The sequence below is a fragment of the Syzygium oleosum genome, unplaced genomic scaffold, assembly GCF_021117445.2.
Source record: "Syzygium oleosum isolate NSW1041296 unplaced genomic scaffold, Sole_v2.1 Sole_v2.03, whole genome shotgun sequence".
Taxonomy (NCBI): Eukaryota; Viridiplantae; Streptophyta; class Magnoliopsida; order Myrtales; family Myrtaceae; genus Syzygium; species Syzygium oleosum.
The window spans coordinates 1,016,758-1,037,631 of record NW_026607487.1 but is presented as its reverse complement, the minus strand read 5'-3'; the positions used below and the strand labels follow the sequence as shown (position 1 = coordinate 1,037,631).

At 39.2% G+C, this 20,874-nt stretch overlaps 2 protein-coding genes across 5 annotated transcripts; both read right to left on the bottom strand.

The window, feature by feature from the left end:
• Positions 1-7,874: 7,874 nt before the first annotated feature.
• LOC115662328 (zinc finger CCCH domain-containing protein 3) lies at positions 7,875-10,441 on the bottom strand. 4 transcript variants are annotated; one of them, XR_008816030.1, is made up of 6 exons: positions 10,256-10,441; positions 9,954-10,015; positions 9,735-9,816; positions 9,558-9,617; positions 8,773-9,091; positions 7,875-8,298 (listed from the first exon to the last, which is right to left on the bottom strand). XR_008816030.1 is itself a non-coding variant. In XM_056309481.1 (5 exons), exons 1-5 carry the CDS (start codon positions 10,389-10,391, stop codon positions 8,973-8,975), a joined length of 459 nt encoding a protein of 152 aa, XP_056165456.1. In that variant the 5' UTR covers positions 10,392-10,441; the 3' UTR covers positions 7,971-8,972. The 4 variants fall into 4 exon arrangements, 1 of the variants encoding a protein (XP_056165456.1); XR_008816031.1 differs by having other exon boundaries at positions 8,909-9,091; XR_008816029.1 differs by having other exon boundaries at positions 7,971-8,050; positions 8,131-9,091.
• Positions 10,442-11,973: 1,532 nt separating this feature from the next.
• On the bottom strand, positions 11,974-18,755 carry LOC115661357 (shaggy-related protein kinase alpha). The gene is made up of 13 exons (XM_056309480.1): positions 18,595-18,755; positions 17,321-17,495; positions 17,071-17,163; positions 16,503-16,562; positions 16,150-16,422; positions 15,869-15,943; positions 15,114-15,170; positions 14,896-15,036; positions 13,991-14,041; positions 13,738-13,833; positions 13,540-13,623; positions 12,420-12,522; positions 11,974-12,316 (listed from the first exon to the last, which is right to left on the bottom strand). Exons 2-13 carry the CDS (start codon positions 17,429-17,431, stop codon positions 12,234-12,236), a joined length of 1,227 nt encoding a protein of 408 aa, XP_056165455.1. The 5' UTR covers positions 17,432-17,495; positions 18,595-18,755; the 3' UTR covers positions 11,974-12,233.
• Positions 18,756-20,874: the final 2,119 nt, after the last annotated feature.

Below are 20,874 nucleotides of genomic sequence, written 5' to 3'. Positions count from 1 at the left end.
TCTGAGTGTATTCCCACCCAATTCAATCCTGACACTAACATAGGATCAAGTTCTCCTTATCGTTGGTTATAACACTCTGAAAAGCGGTCATTGAGATAGAAGGTGCTTACTGCTCACTTGCTGTCTACTAAACGAGCCTTCAGGCATTGGAAAGGACCTGTTTAATTTAGTTGGTTTGTCAGGGAAATATTCCAATCGTGATTGGAACAATTAGGTGGGAAGATAATACTTAAGATTAAAGCAAACTTTTCCATTTGCCAATTTTATGCTAATAGTTAGAACATTCATTAATCACTAACTAACGTGATTGGCATCACTTTTCAGATTGGAGGTTGGGATGCTCTCTTGGCTGAATGGGTAGTGCAGAACTATAATGGGAAATCTGTAGAGATGAGAACGCAGAAAATGAGGAGGTTGTGCTTCTGTCTATCACTTTTGGATTGCTAGGAACACCAACATCCGTGACTTTCGGTTTACTTTTTTGATTGACAAAATTGAGGTTATATGCAGACGTAAATCCGAATCATTGTCTGTTTGTTAGCAACAAAGCGCAAGCTCCGCAAATCTATCTATTTCCCAAGTCTAATCTTGACAGATAATTAGTAAATAATTTTGGTTTCTAGCAGACTTAACCTCCTGCTTCTGGTTTATCTTCGTGAAACACTGCTTGCTTACGGTAAAAGGAAGATAACGACAAAGCAAATACTTGAACTTTGGTCGTGTTATGTGATTTCGCTTACGTGAATCGCCTACTGAGAAAAAGTTAAGGCCAATTGTTTTTGTTTATGGGGCTCGCTCGCTAAGCAAAGTTATTTTATTTCAAGTAAAGTGTTGGGTGAAAGGGGAAAAGAGTGTTGATTTAGACGATTTTGGCCACCCAATATGTGTCTGATGACATGACATCATTTTAAGAGACTATAATCAGACGCTAATATGGACAATAAAGCACTATTTATCGACGTTGGTGTTCAATTTAGCAGTTTCAGTCTACGATTTAACGGAGGTCTCATATTGACTCATAATGGAGAGTTGGGTACTTGATTGAATAAATTGTATAATAGACAAAACTTCACCTACATCCGATGTCATAACTCTAAAAAAAAGAAGAGGAGGGATAATCATACAATGGCGTTTATAACAAGCATATTAGCTAATTAAGGAAATATCATAATTGCTCTTATGAAGTATGTAATTAGTACTTTGAAAATTGAAATTTCCCTTATATAGCATGGTTATTAAGTGCCCCATGATCACCTGTTATAAAAAGACTTTATAAATAAGAGAATCCAATATGGGTTCAATTCATATGAAAGTCACAATTTAGGAATCTGCTACGTCACCTAACAACAATAGCAAAAATCGGCAAAAGAACACCAGAAGTGCCATAAGTTGTGTACGGAGATCACTTTAGTACCATAACTTTTTTTTTTTATCACTTTGGTGCCATAATTTAGTGCCAACTCCGATTTGCTTGCCGAAAATCCGATGTGGCGCTAACATGGCTCGCCGAAGAGTTCCAGTTAGCATTAAAAACAAAAAGCGACGCCGTTTAGTCCGCTGACGTGTAATTTTTTAGAAAATAAAATTTAAATTATATTAAAATAATTTTAAAAAAAAAAAAAAAAAAAAGGAAAATACCACCAAAAATTCCAAACTATGACACTTGTGACAATTTACCCTAAACTTTTTTTTTACATGAAAACCCCAAATTATGCCATTTGTGATAAGTTTGCTCTGAACTTTTTTTTGTGATACTAAAAATCCCAAATTATACTCATTATGACACATTTACCTCACAACACTTTAACCCAAAGGTATTTTTGTCTTTTTTCTTTTTTTCTATTTTTTTTATTTCTTTTCCGGCGAGGGTCGCCCTCGCTTGGGCGGGCGAGGGAAGCCCTCGCCGAATCTGGCTAGGGCGACCCTCGCCTGCTGCTGCTGCTTCCCCTTTTTTTTTCTTTTTTTTTTCCTTATTTGAATATAATTTAAATTTAATTTTTTTAAAAAAAGCCACCTAATTTTCATGTGTACAAGGCAGACCGTTTTTTTAAAAATATAAATGCCAGGTCACCATTTTTTTTAAATGTAAATGCCAGGTCAATTTTTGGCCAGAATTTTTGATCGGAGTCAATAAAGTGATCTATTTTTCTCCGACTTAGCACCAAAGTGATCCAAAAAAAAGTTATGGCACCAAAGTAACCTCCATACACAACTTATGGCACTTCTAGTGTTCTTTTGCCGACAAATCAAACTACTGAGGCAAAACTTGAGGTCCCAAGAAACACTTCAAATATATTCGATGCGAGATAAAACACTAGTAAATGGCCCTGATATAAGACCTTTCTACTTAATGATGCGAGGAATAAAAAGGTCACTATTTTCCTAATTCACATTAGATATGTGTAAATCACAATGCATTAATGATCGAGATTTCTAACTGACTTGATTTACGTATCGACCAACATGATATCGGTTGAATCCTGCCCATCTTTCCTTTTTTGGTAATACGATCCAAGCCATCTCATCTTCATCCTTTTATATTTTAGCAATGATCATTGATCAATCCATCTAATGTCAATCGAGCTAATTTATCTCCCCATGATATCAAGAGGGTTCATGCCCATCTTTCCTTTTTTTTTTTTTTTTTTTTTTTTGTAGTTCAGTTTCATTCAACCCTAAGTTTTTCTACCATTGTCCTTTCCAATCCCATATCAACTAAATATCTAAAATATTGAGAACCATGCTGAGAAATTCATTCATCATGTCCTCCATTCATTGGACATGGGCATTATAGGTCACACCCCGACCCTTCTAGAGTGATTGCATAAAGATTCCCAAACCTGCAATAAACATACAAATTTCAGCCAATTTTCCTTAAAATGTGCTTGGATAGATTATTATTAATACCATATGCAAAGAAGTCAGAAACACTAAGGCTTGAGAAATGGTCCTTGTCTGCTGTTAAAGCATTGCTTCACCCATTACGTAATCCCAATACAGGCAACCAACTCCCGATAACATGGTGCTAACTGCTGAAGATATGCTATCTACCCCTTCTCATAATATCTCTCTATCTTCTATATATATTATGTATAATATCGCCTAGCAAAAAAAAATAATGTGAACGAGATCTTAAATTATTTGCAGAATATCTGCCCACATAAAACTCAGAATCACATGCTTGGATGCTGTCTTCTTCTTTTTTCCTTCTTCTTCTCTCTCCCTTTTAATATTATTTTTGTTTCTGGGTTTCGGACCATTGTGTTACAGAATCAACATGGTCCAACAAGCAGACAGAGAAAAAAGAAAGAGAAATATGCCCATAATCATTTGACGTCATCAGTTGCGTCATCGAACACTTTGGTTTTTTTACCATGCAGTTCTCAGTCCCTTGAGCCCCACCAAACCCTAACCGGAGATTAGACCCTGCAAGTTCATGAACTACAAACGAATCTGTCCTTCTGTCTATGTCCATCCTGGCCCTACGTTACAAAGAAAGTTTGAGATTTAAACCGCCTTTGCCATCGCCGTCGCCGTCGTTGTCGTCTTTTTCTGTTTTCTCCTTATCATCATCGCCTTTTCCTTCGTCGTCTTGTTTACTTTGGGAAGGGCCGGCTTGAGCTTCGCGGTCACTCAAGCTCGGGATATCGGGAGCGCTAGGGGTAGCTGAAGGTTTATACAGAATGGAATCTAGGCTGAAGTCCTCGGGTCGAAATGTGGGGTTCCACCCGGATTCTCTCGGTCCGGGACGATCCTCCTCGGCTTTTCTTCGGTCCTCCCTCGATTTCTCGGATTCCTCCGAGGATAACGGGCCACCGCCTCGGAGGCGGTCGCGCACTTCCCGGGTGCTTCGGATGAGGGCAAAGAACTTCTCCATCTTCTGCTCTTCGCTCTCTTCTTCTTCTCCTCCTGCCGGCTCTGCATCAATCTTCCGCTTCTTCCTGTCTCCATCCATTCTCCTCTCTAGCTCGCGTTAGAGAGAGAGAGAGAGAGAGAGAGAGAGAGAGAGAGAGAGAGAGAGAGAGAGAGAGAGAGAGAGAGAGAGAGAGAGATTGAAGGTGAAGGGATGAGGGAGAAGAGTCGATAATATAGTGGGCGAGGAGATTTACTGCCGCCTCTTTTACCCTACAAATTTCTATCCAAATTGAATTAGTATGCTTCTACTATTATATATTATTTGATTAAAGTATCATGCTAAGCGTTTAATATGACATATGCAAAAAAAAAAAAAAGGTCTAAACATATGCAAAATTCTATTTACTGAATAATACGGTAGACTTGAGTTAAATTTCCATTACTTTGAGGAAAGCACAAATCGAAATTCGTAGATATTTATTACCATTATAAACCATATTTATATGTGAGCAACTGTTCATGGTTTATAAGAATATATATTTTCCATAAGCTGAATATTAAATGGATAATATGCGTAAAATTTAATTTAAGCCGGCTGGATAATAATGATATATCATGCGTGTACAAGGAAGCATGTTAGAAGTGCGATTTTTGCAAATTTTATTGTGTGTGTGTATATATATATATCAAAATTTTCGAGACGTATATATATAAATATATCAGAAAGATTTTGACCGTACCTATGGGCTATGGGCAAGTCTTTTTCTATACATAGGGAAATTTCGTAAAGTCTTGGGTTCATCATTGATGGGCGGTGGTGGTTCGGCAAGAATAATGGCGTCGTCACTGCGCATGACGACTGCAGTATGACATGAGACTGAGACAATGCTTCTTAGCCTCTTCCTAACCCTAACAAATAAAGTAATTTATACATCATATTTGGCCGCATAAGCTTTTGATTAATATATTTATCTCGTAATTTATATATTATTCTTTGCTCCTTTATCCTGTTGTGCTAAAGTTAAAGAAAAGTTGCTAAAGAAGTGGAGGAGATGGTGCCCTACAATTGGAATTTCCTCCCCTCTTTATATGGTCCCGGCTCAGGACCCTCAATCGCCCGACAATTATTCCGAGAGAAATTATGGGATTGGCGGGGACCGACAGATGAAGATCGCCATCGTCAAGTTGTTCGCCACAACTGATAGATGTTGATATTGGATTACGAGGGGGGGAAAAAACTCGTTTTATGGGTCAACCTAAACAATAATTTCAAGTCGTAGCCTCATTATGGATTTGCTGATTATTTGGTTACTAATGTCTTCTGCGTTTGGAAATGATCAGGACTATATGATTATTTAAAATATATGTGCTTTTCTTACTTTTGGGTGGACAAGAATGTAAAGCATTCGTTGATGTAAGATGACAAAGGTGGAAACGATTTTGGTTTTGACAAGGGGCCAAGTAGTATTAGTATTTGAGTTTGATTAGGCAATCTTGTTTTCTTGATTTTGTCTTGTGAAAGCTAATGTACAATAGGGTTATGAGGCAATGAGCAATTTCGCGTGACATAAGCAAGTAGCTTGAGCTCGGCTCCTCGATTAAGTACTCAAGCTCAACTAATCACCTAATTTTCAATCGATATACCTCGAGCTCAAGCTCTTGATCTATTCAAGTATCTTGTCTAGTCGAGCTCGCACGTGTACTCGTCGATGCTCGACTCGATCGGCCTGTGAGCTTAATCAACCTCCTATCTATGTCTTAGAATGAATTCAGTACTTATAAATTCAAACATAAAATACAAGTTATATCTGGGAAAAGCATTTGAGTTTATTAAGGTGAAACTCGTGATCGAGCTCAATGGAAACCTAATTATTAACAAGCCGATTTCGAGTATCTCAATTTTCTATTCAGGTCGAGCTTGAGTACGAGAATTAATATTTCATCGTAGCTCAATCGGGTTTCGACCATCGAGCATGTGGGTCAAGTTGAACTCGAGCTCGGCATTAAGTGTTTCGACTTGACTTGGCTCGATTGACTGATAGAAAACTTCATTGTCGTATCCATTCAGCTTTACTGTCGATGCCATTCCAAAGAATTATTAAAGCATCACCTCGAATGCTCTTGGAAATGAACTGGAAAGGAGAACATGCTGGACAGCCAAACAAAGAAGCCAATGAAACCAACCCAAACGTGGGTCACCAGGGCCCTGTTATAAGGTTATTTAATTATAGGATATATCTCCTACAGATCTCTAAAATCATTACAAAATTGAAATGCAACTGAAAAGACTAATAGAGAAATAGATCACAATCGAGAAGCAGATAAAGATTCCACCTCTCTAGTCACTGCATACTTGCAAACATGCAACAACCACCACCTCAATCGAGATTAGTTGCAACGCACCTCTTTTGGATTGGTTTAGATTTGGTTTGAGAAAATATTGATAAACTTAGGGTCCGATTGTTTGAAGGATAATTTTTTTCCGACTTTCCGATGTCTAGATGACGGAAAGCTAATTGACATACAAAAAACATTAATTTTCCATGGAGTGCAAACAACAAGCTTAGATTGGGAGGAAAACAACTTCTCTTTTTCGGAAGAAGGAAATCACTTTCTCTAAACCATCAAACGAATGAAAACTAACAATTTTTCTTAAATATGATTTTCATGAAAAATATTTTCCTTTATCATGGAATTTTCATTTGTTTAGTAATTTAAGGAAAAAAGATTCTAAACTTGTTTTCAATCGTGGAAAACGTTTTCCGTATATCGATTAGCTTTCCATCATCCAAATACCGGAAAGTCGAAAAACAATTTCTCAAAAATAGTTTTCTTTCGAACAAACGGCCCTTAACTTAAATCAGGTTTGAAGCTTTCTTTTCAAAACTGATTCTTGGCAAGTCATTCATGCTTGTTTTGGGCCAACAACGCGTTGGTTCTTTTGGGACTTATCCAAGGAAAGGAAAGGCCACACCCCGCAAAGGTGTCGAGCAGAAGGGAAACAGATGGTTTTAAGCATCATTCCATGAACATCCTTCCAATCAAATTTCATGCAAAACGTAGGAACAAGAGAAGACCTAAATGATGTGCTACGTACAAAAAGATGTGCTAGCACATAAAGATGAATCTTGTTTGAGGATATGACAAGAGAAGCTCGTTTAAGCTTTGTTTAAACTTCGGATGCTTTGGTGATGAGAATCAATTAGGAACAAGAGAAGACCTAAAGATGTGTTGAAGGAGGCGATAAAGAAATGTACGAAGCACCTAGAGCTCCCAGAAGACTCGAGCCACAATGGCGTGAAAGGACATGGACAACAGACCCCACTTAGTCGGAAGAAGGCTTGGACTTGTGTCTTTTCTCATTGTTGCTGTGGTGGTGTTTGTTGATCCCAACTCACTTATGAATGCAAGAATCAATCAGTATGAGCAGTAGCATTTACTACCGAGAAGAGTGGTGCCCACAAGGTGATACAGAATGATCGACCGCAACGGCATGAAAAGATTCAGACAACCAGCCCCCTGCTTAGTTAGGGAGAGGCTTGGATTGTCGTTGTCGTGTTGTTATTGCTGTCACCTCAACAAACAATGTCAAAATCGGTCATCGTGTGGCGTGGCATTTATGAACTAAGAAAAATAACGACATTACCTACGAACCACGCCTCAACCATATGGTGGATATGACATTCACATGCAATCTTCCATTCAGATGCAACATGGCTACTTCACTAACTGATCGTACTTGTAAGAGAAACATACAGCATGTGACACCGAAAGACCAACACAACATTTTTACTTACCTGAGTCAGAAGGCAACCCTCAGTGCTCTTAATGCAAAGGTCTACACAGGAGAAAAAAGTACTTGCAATTCTTCAATAAGACAAAAAGGAATCCTCAACTTTCCCAGCAAACCATGATCTTGCATAATTTCTCTTGGCTCACATGACTCAAGTTGAGCAATTTAATGTCGTCCAGCGGTACATGTCGACAAAAAACTTATTTAGAAGCTATAAGTCGAGCAATTTAATGTCGTTCAGTGGTATATGTCGACAAAAACTTATATGGAAGTTATACTTGTCTAGCCCTGCCCCTCAGCATTAAGGAATATAGACCATAAGTGACATCGGATCCAGGCAATGTGTTCAATGAGTAAGCTCCGCCAACAAGACAATGGCAAGTTCGGACTTGTATGGAGATCCTGGATCTCAAAATTTAAGCCAGGCTTATTATGAGCTAACTTGTTAGTAAAATGATATTGTTTGACAAGAACTACTTAACCTCCTACAATGGTTGGCACCACAGATGATTGCATTTGAAGTATGTCCACATCCAGTTCTACTTATTACATAGCTGTCATGCCAATTTAGATGAGAGATAAGACTGGAGGTAATTAGCGCTGTATAAATGTAGGATGCCTCCGTACATTCTTATCAATACGAACGAATCCTGCATTACGCCATAAACTTCACATCAAGCAAACAAGACCCAAACTCATGCAACTCATGTTTCATGAACATTCAAAACCTAACGAGACTTCTCACTTACATTCGGAGTCAATATTGGTGCCCAAGATTTGCAACAGGCACCAAGCTGATAAAGCTATTTTTCGCTATCCAGATTCAACAGGAAAAAAGCGATACATCTGACACTTCCATATTTTGATGACTGATGCATGCACAAGCTGCAGTTGGCTTCATATATATCTTGGTTTTTCCTAATATGTATTTTCATGCACAAGCTTGGACACGTCTCCAGGAGTCGGGATAAAATGTCGACACATAACTTATGAGAATTCCTACTTGTAGAATTTCATATGTATAGTTTACCATATTCTATTTCCATGGCGTTATTTGTTATTGTTCTCAGGTTTTTTAGCAGAGGTTTAGATGGTTCATTGACCGGTAAACATAAGGAACTCACCAATCCACTGCACCAAAGAGTGACAATAAGCTACATGCTCCAGGAACAGCAGAAGACAATGACCTAGTGTTGCTACATCCTACATACAGATGTTTCAGCTCATGGCTGAACAAGAATGACTAACCACATCACTCACATTGATTACGATGCACCGATTCCTTGCTACATCTATCCCCGAAGCTTCAGATGAAACAACATGCTTATCCCCAGTCAAGGAAAGGCAAAGGCGGATATCCACCCTCAGGTGGAGGCTTTAGGGATGGAGGGAGAATACCCCAGGCTGTGGCCATGCCCGTACTATCTGTCACCACCACATTACCTAGCGATGGAGAAATCCATAGAAATAAGCACTGAAAGAACACACAAATGAAGGGCATATTGGAATATCATGGTTTTGAAGCATAAAAGAATATGTCGATGGAAGCTAATAAGTCATTATTAGATTTGTAGATAATACTAATAGATGTGTTTTTGGAACAATTCTGCCAGTCAGAGATGCTGTCTGTCCCAGTAAAGTAAAGTAGTCATTGGTAGAAAGTTTTGAAAAGCATAGACTTTATCTCTTCCATCTATGATTTTTGGCAAATTATTTCTGAGCCACAGACCAATCGGACTTCCCTTTAGCGCTCCATCTATCAAACAAACAATTTCTACAAGCAATGCTATGCACGCGTACTTAAATTCAAATGCGCACCATCTCAGATTTGTTCTCTTTCTCTCACTGGCAATGTTTAATACAACAATCCAAAACACGCAAACGAGAACAAAATTCTCATAGAGATTACCTTGCGAAGAGGTTCCCTCAACTAGATGACTGCCTGGGATTACCATTGACCGAACATTATCTGCGACGACAACCCCGAACACGTTACAAACAATCAAGTAAGCAAAGAAAACCACGGACGTAATTCCCTCAACAGCATAAAAGAAACAGGACAAAAATGAAAAATTTCAGAACCCACCACCCCTCGGGGTTCGCGGAGCTGGAGTCGCAACGTTCTTGGGGTGAAAGTATTTGCACGTATCCCCGTACTGACAAAAGCCCTGGCGAAACCCGAGACAAAATAAGCAGAGACCCATGAACTGTTCATTCATCAAACGCATCATCGACGGCACAAATTCATATCTCGCGAGAGCAATTGGGGTGAGAACACGGTTAACCCGACACGACGAAGTGTTACCGTATTGACGAAACGGTTGCAGACTCCTCGGACGTAGCCCTCGGCATAGGCCTGGTTCGGTTCTGCAATCAGTAGCCAAATGGGTCAACGAATCATCGGTTTGCAGGTGCGCAAACACACACACACACACACCCACACACACACACACACAACACACACACAAACGCCTGGTTCGGTTCTGCGATCAATAGCCAAATGGGTCGACGAATTATCGGTTTGCAGCTGCGCAAACACACCCACACACACACACAAACACAAACACACACACACACAGAGACAGAGGAGGAGGGAGGGAGATATACCATGGAGGAGGAGGGAATCGAACCAGAGAGCTTTGGCGCGGAGGTGAGAGAGGCCCTGGAGATGGCGTTTGCGAGCGAAGGGGGTGTCTTGGAACTGCTTGTCGCAGTAGTCGCAGTAATACTTCCCCAACGGCATCTCCCTCTGTCCCTCTCTCTAAATCTCTCTCTAGATCTCTCTCTCTCTCTCTCTCTCTCTCCAGTTAAAAGAAGCAAAACTCCTCTTTTAGGCCCTGAATTTCATGCGATTTTTCAAATCGAGTCCTTGAATTTGGCGTATCTTTTCTAATTTAATCCCTTCGCGGTCTGAAATTTAATCCATCGAATGTCTGTCACCACGAGTTTTCGCATGGAAAAACTTGGACAAAATCTCGTTCTTGCCGGGTGAATTCCACAAACGCGTTCCTTGTTTTTACGTGCCAATGTTCTTGGTGAATTCCACAAACGCGTTCCTTGTTTTTACGTGCTGATGCTTGCAATGCCCTGCACGCCTAATTCCTACTAAATGCGTTTTCTTCTCTGAAAAGAGGAAATCCCCTTATTTACAACCCTAGAATATTGGGTTGTAGCCTTTTTAAGGACTTGCAAAGGTCCAATTTAATCCATCGAATGTCGCCAAGAGTTTTCGTGTGGAAAGACTCGAACGCAGCATCCGTCTCGAGAAATCTCATTTGCTTGGTTGTGTCCTGAATCATTTTGTCTAACAACGGAATATGTTCTGCAACCTCTCTTGTTATCTTCCATTTAATATACCAAATTTGGAGTTGAATAGACTTATATAGAAAAGTTTCGCAAAGTCAAAGATGAAAAGTTGGACTCCTACCTAGAATCACGGGCCTTTGAATCAGTTCGATGCCGTACTTATAAAAGTTCAAACCGATATTGGTGCGCCAATCTATCTTAACGCCATCTGAACAAACAAATGGACGGTTTAAGAATTCAATTAAAATAAAAATAGGTCCAAGGACATTTTTAACCGTTGAGAAAAATTCGAGATCGCCTCGTCGGTGGAAATGGCGCGCGATGTTGTTGTTATCATAGCTGTGGCACTTGTGCTCAGACTGCTCGCGGTACGGTGGTTATGATGGCGGTGCCCCCGGTCATTAGGATCGGCACAGCTGCGGTGTGGCGTCGCGGCGGCAGGGCTGCTTGCTCTCTCTCTCTTTCTCTAAACAGCTCCTCTCCCTTGCCATCTTGCTCTTTCTGTCGTTCGAAATTTTTCTCCTTTTATTATGTCGAAGTTGAGTTTCACGTTGCACTACGGTAACCTGAATTTTAGGACTAATTAGTGTCTTTTTTACATTAGCATAATCAAGTATGCCAATGATTGAAGGGATTTGATACCTAATTGCACAAATTAAGAGTTCAAAGATCCAAATTGCACGTTTGGCACGAAATAAAGGACTGTAAGATACACTAGCATTCCATTCAGTGGAGATTATTGAAGCCACAATTCAGCATGCCGCTTTGGGATTCAATCCAAAACCAAAACAAAACCAAACCAAATTTAAGGTTTGTCCATCCCACCAAAAAAATGAACAATTTGAAAAACATTTTTTCAAAAACAATCGCTCCAATCGCTTACATAAAATAGTAAATAACTACAAATTATTTCAAGTGATATAAGCAATCTTTTTAGGACAATATATTCCACTCACTTGCCGCAAAATAAAAGATCCCTTTCAAGTTTGAAAGGGCAATGGTGAAATGTAAAGTAGCAGTAGCACAACAGGTAATCGCACGCACTTACTAGTCATTCAAGATTACAAATTAGCCACACAGGTCACGACTCTCATGGCTGATAATAGTTAAAAATAGACACAGGAAGTGATGCACAGAACAAGATTACACATGAAGAAGACGAATAATAAATCAAAGCGGCAACGAGGGAATCATCGGTGACTCTAATATTTATAATAATTAAAAAAAACAACACTAGCTTGGGTTTTTTGTTACATTCTCTTAAAACACCATCGAGGCATTACAACCCAAGAAAAGGACAGTGCTTCCTCGCGTGTTCCGGGACCAGTTTCAACAGGACCTCCACCGGGACACCCTTCAATTCTGATTTCATGGAGGAGAGACAGCAGCGAGGACGAGATCGGTGAGCTTTCCGAGTGATTAGTATAAGAATATGATATAAAGTGGACGCAGATCGAGTTCGTACCGTGGGCCTTAAAATTGAAAAGTGGCGGCAGGAACCGTCCGTTTGGCAGCCGAGTGTTGGGATCGCGTAGCTCGTTGAAGAAGGGGTGCGTCACAGCATCAAGCTGCAAAATGGATGTAGGGTAACTAACCAATGGTTTGAATCTAGTCCAGAGTTTCTACATGCAACTCACTAGGACGCCCAGAAAACTAATAACCACAGTCCACAGAGTCTCTCCTAGCAACTATTTTATACTCTATCATCAAGCAAATGATATGAATACTAAAAAGGCTATTCACGCAGTTACATAGCCACAAGTGACAAGATATAGCCCAAGTCAGAACTTAGCAGGAGAGGAAACACTAAATCCTACCAGTTATCAAACCCAACAAAATGTTACCGCAACTAAAATTTCCAAGAGTCGTTTGTGAGTTTATCAATAAGATAGTTCGCTATCTCTTGAATGTTGATCTCTCTCATAGAATGAACAATATGGCCAAGAGAAACCATGAAGCAAGATAGAAGATAGATATTGCATTACAACTGTAGCTACCGAAATCTCCTGGTAATTCCAGATATAAATTGATAGTTGGAAACATACAGAACAGCTGCAGATATAGGTATTTTGAGGCAGTGCCTTGCAATAAAATAAAAAAAAGGCAGTGCCTTAGTGACGACCCTGATGGATTGTTTGCTGGAATACGCCATAATCAATCATACTTTAAAAAATGACACAATGAGTGGTGACATTGATTCACAAGAACATTAGGAAACTCTTGAACTAGCAGAAGCTAGTTTCAGGAAAGAGAAACTACAAAAAAAGACGCAGAATCGAAGTAATCAAACTCTTAGTCGAATTAAGACACGAATTGGGCCTATCAATGCAGCTCCCAGTCGAGCTTCTGTTAATTCGTGTTCCTTTTCCCCGACATTCGTGAGTCACACCACCAGAAGAAGAAAAATGAATAAAAAAACACAAAATCCCACTTCTTATACAATATTACTCAAGGGGTAGGCAGATGATAAATCAACTATGAAATGAGGTAATCATTTGAATGCAAAAGTTGAAGGCACAGAACAACATCTAGCAATGTACTAAATTAAAAAGCAGATTCATCAGTAACCAAATAGAAACACTTACAGCCGTGCATCGCAGATTGGGAGAATATTGCAGCAATCTTGAAACTAAATCAACAGCTTCAGGGGGCATTCGCTTGTGGAATATCTAATAGGAAAAGAAAAAGAAAATAAGTGACAACAGGGAACCAGCCACTACTATTGACACCCAACACCTATGCATGCGCAAAGAGCATACGACCCATCTATTCTATCCAAGTACCTTGTGCCATGGGTGCGCTTTTATCTGCGGAAATTTAAACTCTGTATAATTGGGGTTCATGCATTTAATTTCCTCCCTTGTTGGAGTGCCCAAAATCTGCAAAGCAAACCGGTTAATAGCAAGTACACAGAAGGTGGCAAAAGAAAATGGACGATGTGTCTATTGTCTAATACGAGAAGTTTCTACCATGAAATGAACTAAGAGAACCTAAATCCCTAGACTGACTACAACACTAACTAAATAATACACTTACTTTGATAATCTCCACCAGCTGGTCAACTCCACTCTCACCAGGAAAGAGAGGCTGAAATAAAAGATTAAGCATTTCAGATTACAATACACTAAAAAATTAGTACCATGCTGAGGCTTCTCTAGGGCATGCCATGCAATTGGAGTTCATTGGGCCTTACCAACTACCTTTACTTACAAAAGAGTTCTTTTAGGTCAGCAATTCCTTAGCTTTCTAACATAAGGTGACAGGAGCAAAGCCAAATGGGTCTGTTCCCCTTTTTCCAACATAATTTCTATACCGTTTAATATATTTGATAAAATAGGAAATGTACGTTTCATTCATCTATGTTGATTAATTTGCAGAGTTTATGATAAAAATACAAATATAACTGAATCTTTGCATTTGATTATAATTATCATTCGTTTAATTTATGCATAGTAACATTTTTCTCAAATAATAAATTAATATTATGCATTTGATGATTGGACATTTACCAAAATAAAAGAGGAATTGCAATGTTATAAAGTATATGTTCGCACTGAAATTTAAATTCCCTTTGAATACTTTTTTAAACAAAAAAGAATGATCACGAAAACTGAATCTTTACTTTATTTGCATAGACGTAAGTAATTACAAAATTAATGGAAAGCTAAATGATGATACTCATGCTATCTCTTTAGAAAGTCACTATATAATAGACCGGTATTTCATGCATTCCCTCAATCACAAATATTGAAAATTAAGCGTAGATTTTATGGGGTTCTTATTGATAACAAACTCAATTATCGAACCACGCTTAAAACTCAACTATTATGATTTTTCGATATGTCCAAAACTACATAAAAGATTATTTTTTTCGCGACAAAGCATGGGTTCATGCTAGTTTGCAAAGCAAGAATCCCGAGTCAATAAGTCAAGTAGCATACCTGTCCAAGCAGCAGCTCTGCCAGCACACAGCCAGCAGACCAAATGTCAATAGCCGTAGTGTATTCAGTTGCACCAAATATCAGTTCAGGTGCCCTATAATATCTTGAGCAGATGTAAGATATATTTGGCTCCCCTTTTACCTGTCAGTCACCCCAAAAAATTTAAGACTCCAAGTCAAAGACATCGTTAAACAAATTTAATGAGTACATTGACCTACCAACACTTTCGCACTTCCAAAATCACATAATTTGACTTGGTGCGTATGAGGATTTACCTGCACAAGAAGTAGAAAGGTTAGCCTTCCTAATTATTGTCTGTGAAGCAGAAGTAAGTATACTGCAAGAAAACAATCCTCTATCTTTTAACCTAACAGGCCAAGAGGAAAAAATGCACAACTAGGTCCCGCGTTGGAAAATTATATTAAAGCAATCTTTACAGGAATGAAAATACAAGCAATTCTTCATTGTATCAAAGGTAAATGTCATCTTCAAAACATTTCAGCAAGGAAACAATACAAAAGAGATGTTTGGGGAGTGCCTGAAACAAAAAAGCAAGATAAATGGATTTTGTATGCAGTTTTTAGGTCCATTGTTTTAGGAATTAACTAGGATATAGCCCATCTATGTAATATTTTTCGTTTTTTATTCATATGCACTTTATACAGTTATTTTTCAAAAGAAAACAAGGACATAGCAAGACAAAACAGTATTTTATCTAGAGGAACACACAACCAACCAAATGCAATTTCGCATGGCTTTAGTGCTCAAAGCCTGTTCATAAACCTATTCCTAAAAACATATATGAATGAACACTTAAAAATCCACTTACATCGCCAAAAATAACAAATTTCAATCAAACTCTCTCTATGCTAGCAAACTTTCTTCAAACTATATCCCTCAGACGAGTACAAGTATTCAAAGAGAAGAAAATCAAAGCGCACAATGCAACTTCTATTGATAGCTATGAGCTTACCAAGAGATTTTGAGGTTTAATGTCCCGGTGGCAAACTCCTATACATCGATGAATGTAAGACAAGGCTCTGAATATCTGCCAAAAGAAATTTCAAGCGATGTTAATTTAGAAATTGCACAATATGAAAGGGATAACATAAGTGACATTATAAAAGTGGAAGGGATGTAGCAGTAGCAGAAGACAGAGGGAAGCCCATTGCACTTCAGCAACTTGCAAAGGGAAGAAACATTCTCCTATGAATGTATAAATAAAAACTTCGAGAGAAAAAATAGGTTTAGTACCTGATATGTGTAAAGTTTCACATATATTATGGGCATCCTTTGGTTTAACTTGTTATAGTGCTTAATGACACGATGAACAGTCTCTGGCACATACTCAAGTACCAAATTAAGATACAGTTCATCCTTTTCAGTCTCCGAGAAAAAGCAATGCTTCAATGAGACAACATTCGGGTGGTCAAGAAGACGCATCGTTTGCAACTCCCGATTCTTGTACCTCTTGTCTTGGAGGACCTTCTTTATAGCCACAGTTTCACCAGTCTCCAAGCACTTTGCCTGGATAAAATTGGAAAGGAGGCAATCAGAACTGCTGCAACTGACACATGCATTTCACGACACTGTCAAAGAAGACAAACCTGAAAAACAACCCCGAATGACCCTTGTCCAACCACACGCTCAGCCATGTAACTTATCGTCTGAGGTCAGAGAGAAACAAGTTAGCGTAAGTAAGAACTAAGGTGATATCAAAATACTAAGGACCAGCATTATACGGCGATTCAACAACATGCTTCCACATGAATGAAGATTTTCAACAAGTCTGTGACGGATGCTGATATGGAAAAAAGGCTGATAGAATCTGTTACACAGCACATTTAGCATGGCATTTGCAGGAACAATAGAAAAACAGTAGGTTATATGGTCATTCTTTAACATTTGAAACCAGTTCCCCTCTAACAATCGGTTCTGTAAATCTTCGCGAAAAGACAAGAATGGACACTGATCTCATGAAGCACAACACTGATAAAACTTTGAGTATTTGATGATAAAGAGTATAAAAATTAGTTTCTATGTTCCATGGGCAATACATCAACCATTCCATATGACAAACATCAAGCATGCAAAAAAGAGAAGGAAGAAGACAGAGGAGAGTGGAGGAGGAGGGTGAAGATATTATGACATATTAGAAAAATTCCAAATACTCACCTGTTTTGGCTGACCATTTCTGCCACCAATAGTTGTCACAATGATGTGACCTGCCTCTGTGCCGTTACCATCAACTACTGTCGTTTCCATTTCCTGATTAAAAGTGAAGGATGAGCTGCTGAATAGTTTGAATGTTCATGCTCACAGACACACACAAAGGAAAAAGAATGGATGCACTAGTTCTCAGAATAAGCATGAAACAACAAGCTGGTAAAATGGAGCAAGAGTATTGAATAGCCCCATTACTTACCTTGTCATCCCTGATTTTCATTTCATTCATCTCTTCAGGCAACCTATCAACACCGACAGCGTGACCACTAGGTTCCCTCAGAGTATTAGGTGCGACGCCCACTGAAGCCATCAGACGCACAGGCACCAACACCTAAGCTCGCAGCTTCTCCAAGTTGACAAGGTCAATCATTTACCTGCGAGAACAAATCGCACTCAGAAAGGCAGTACTTGATACACACGAACAGAACACTCGTCTACAGCCAATTACAGCATGAGAATCAAAAGGCACACGGAACAAATGTCTCAATCTCCCATCTCCTAGTAATCTCGACAGACATCCTCAACCAAACCCAGTAAGCAGAGGTGGAGAACGCACACCGCACCTCCACAAACAGCCGACAACGGCTCTAATCTTACTGCTATGCATCGTTCAGGCAAAACATATCCGACTCCAAAGGTCAGCAGAGCTAAGCTAGACACACCCCATCTTCCAAAATGCAGAACCCACACTGCAGCCTGCTGCAAACCCCACAATTCAAGTAACACAACCAAAAGGACACTCAATGATCCCTCACGGACAACAGCAGCGCAACAAGCAACGCCACACCGCGACTTTCCCTTCCTTTCAAGCCATCCATGCCTCTAGACATCCACAACAAAATGTAATAGAAAGATACAAACGGTAAAAGTCTAGGGGACGCGTGAATCCAAAGAGTGGTTTTTTTTTTTTTGTTTCTGCACACAATTAGGAAGAAAGAATATTCCCCAACAATCGACTTCTGGGAAACAGCAGCGAACCCCATACCCATAGATAAAACCGACCCAAAAATTCACGCAGCCAAAGAAAAAGCACGGATCAAAACCCCATTTCCAAAATAAGAAACGCCATCAAACACCGCAAGAAAGCGAGATCAAGGAATCAGCAAATCTAAGCGCCACCCCCCACAACAAAAATAAAAAAAAAAACCGAACTTGACGCCAAAAAAGACAAAACACGGACGAGCTTAGTCATCTGGGCACAGAGAAAAACCAATTGAAAAAATGAAAAAAGAAGAAAAAAAACGAATCCGCAAACGAGGAGAGATCGAATCACCAGAAATGACACCAGAGCGGCCGCGGAAATCTCCGGAACCACACCGCGACCGGCGGATCCATCGAGCGAAAAGAAACCCTCACACCTGCGCATCCAACACCCCCCCCCCCCCCGGAAAATGACGGAGCCAAAGAAAAAAAAAAGAAAAATCACAGCGAACGACGAAGAAGAGGAAAACCGACACCGTCCGGCGAACCTACCGATCGTGCGGGGGGAGGAATCCGCGCCGGCGACGAACCGATCGCCCGGCGGCGGCGGCGGCGGCGGCGCCGGGGGGGCTCAGCAGCCGGAGGTCGCGCGACGCGTTAGAGAGAGAAAGAAGAGAGAGAGAGAGTGGAGAGAGGAGAGAGAAAGAAGAGAGAGAGTGTGTGAACGGGTGGTGGTGATGATGGTCGCTTTGTTTTAAGGCGCTCGTTGTCTCCATCAGGTTTGGTTTATTGGTCTTTCTTTATTTTTTCCCATTTCTCATTTTCTTTTTTATTGTTATTTTCCTTTTTTTATTATTATATTTGTTTTTTATTTTTATTTTTATTTAGGGGTGTGTGGCGTGCTATGATGCGCTGGTGACCGTCAAAGGAAAGATAGAGGAAAGTCCCCCCCCCCCCTCCAAAATCAATTATTAATTTTATGATTGCAATTGAAATAATATTGAGTATATGAATATATAGTATGGACATGCATAATTGAGTTGAGAGAAGGTGAGGTTATTTTGTTTTTTGTCAAATCTTTTTTTTTTTGGGATCAATTGACACCGAGCTCGTTTTTTTTTTTTTTTTCTGATTATTGAATTTTCGTATCGATGATCGCTGATTTACGATCCGATGTCTGTGCTCGTGATCCAAGGGTCAGAGACGTGATCAGAGAGGGGTTTTCTATCGATCGGGATTAATTTTTTAGATGCTTTTGATATATGGTATCTCTATCGATCCCGATTAATTTATGAGTTCTGATTACTGTAGATTTCCTTGCATTCTTTGAACGTGAGGACACTTGTCGTGACCTCCCTGCAAAGCGGCCCATACCGACCTTGCTCCCTGTTCGGATGTAGCCGTCAGAGGTGAGTCGTTGCCGTCGGAGCAAGTTTTGCAATTAATTTAATTGGGCAAATTAAAAATAGGTGTCAATAGCACTCTAGATCGATTCAGTGGATAATAATTCTGTCCGTCTTTAACCAGCTCGTGGTTACAAGATTCAGTGATTTCACTCATTTTGCTTACAATATCTCGAATGGGAGGATTGATTTGGAATAAATGAGCATATCTTACTTATTTTGGTTTAAAAAAAAAAGCTAGGAAAGTACCATAGAACATTTAATACGATGCCTATTGCGATACGATTACCCTAAACTTTTTTTTTTGTATCACTAAAATCTCGAAACTTGTATCGGTATGACAAAAATATTCTCTATCTGCCACAAAAAAAAATCCTAAAATGGGGCTTTTGTGGCATGAACAAATAATTAAGGTATCGTCGTTAACTGTGGATATAGTTTAGGATATTAAAATTCGGGGTATCGGTGTTACGGTAGACATAGTTTAAATTTTTTTTTAAAACTTTAGTTAATTGGGATGGGGGGCAGAGCTCCTTTGGCTTTCTCTTTTGACCGTTCAAAACTTACTTTATTTTTGCTCCTCTTTTGTTGTTTCACGGAAATGGTGAAACCGGAGGCCAACGAGGGAGCGACACGTGGCGCGGTCCTTTTTTTTATTATTTTAACTTTTTGGTAGATGCTTATCTACTTTTGAATTATGAGCAAATGGCTCCTACATCGAAAAGTCCAATTATAATTATCTTCCAACTAAAATTCAATTGGGGGCAAGTTACCGTTGTAAATCCTGGTTTTGATATATATATATATATATAATTCCAAAAAATATATATATAATTGACTTTTTCATGTCGAGTGCATTTGATGCCATGAAGAGATGGGTATTGTTTTAGTTTTCTCGAGCAAAATATCCGAGCAAGAAATATTCAAAAGATGGTAATTTAAGGGGAAGCGTGTAATTCTATCATATCTACAAAACTAATCTTGATTTTGGTTACGCTGGTTACTTGTAATGTGCAATGTGATCTACTTCAAGTTGTTGCTCGAAAGATTAATGGGAAAAATAGGTATTTGCAACCTCAACGTACCGATTTTTGCTAAAATAGGAACAAATACGTGTATATTTGATATAGAAATAATATATAAGTTGGTGAATCTACTTTGATTTTTTTCGAATGAAAAGCATTTAATGTGATTAATTATTCTAGTCAATTATGCAGAATATAGTTGTAATTATGTATAAAGCTAAGTGGCCTTTCAAAAAGTTGACGGAAAGTCCAAAAAAAGGGCTTATCTAGAATTACTCAACACGCAATTCTAGGGATAATATAGACTTGAATAGTCCTATGGCACCATCGCGATTTGAGAATTAATTTTTGTACGAATGATTTGTGGGTCCCGATCGTCCGTGTAACTGGCAAAACTCAAATTT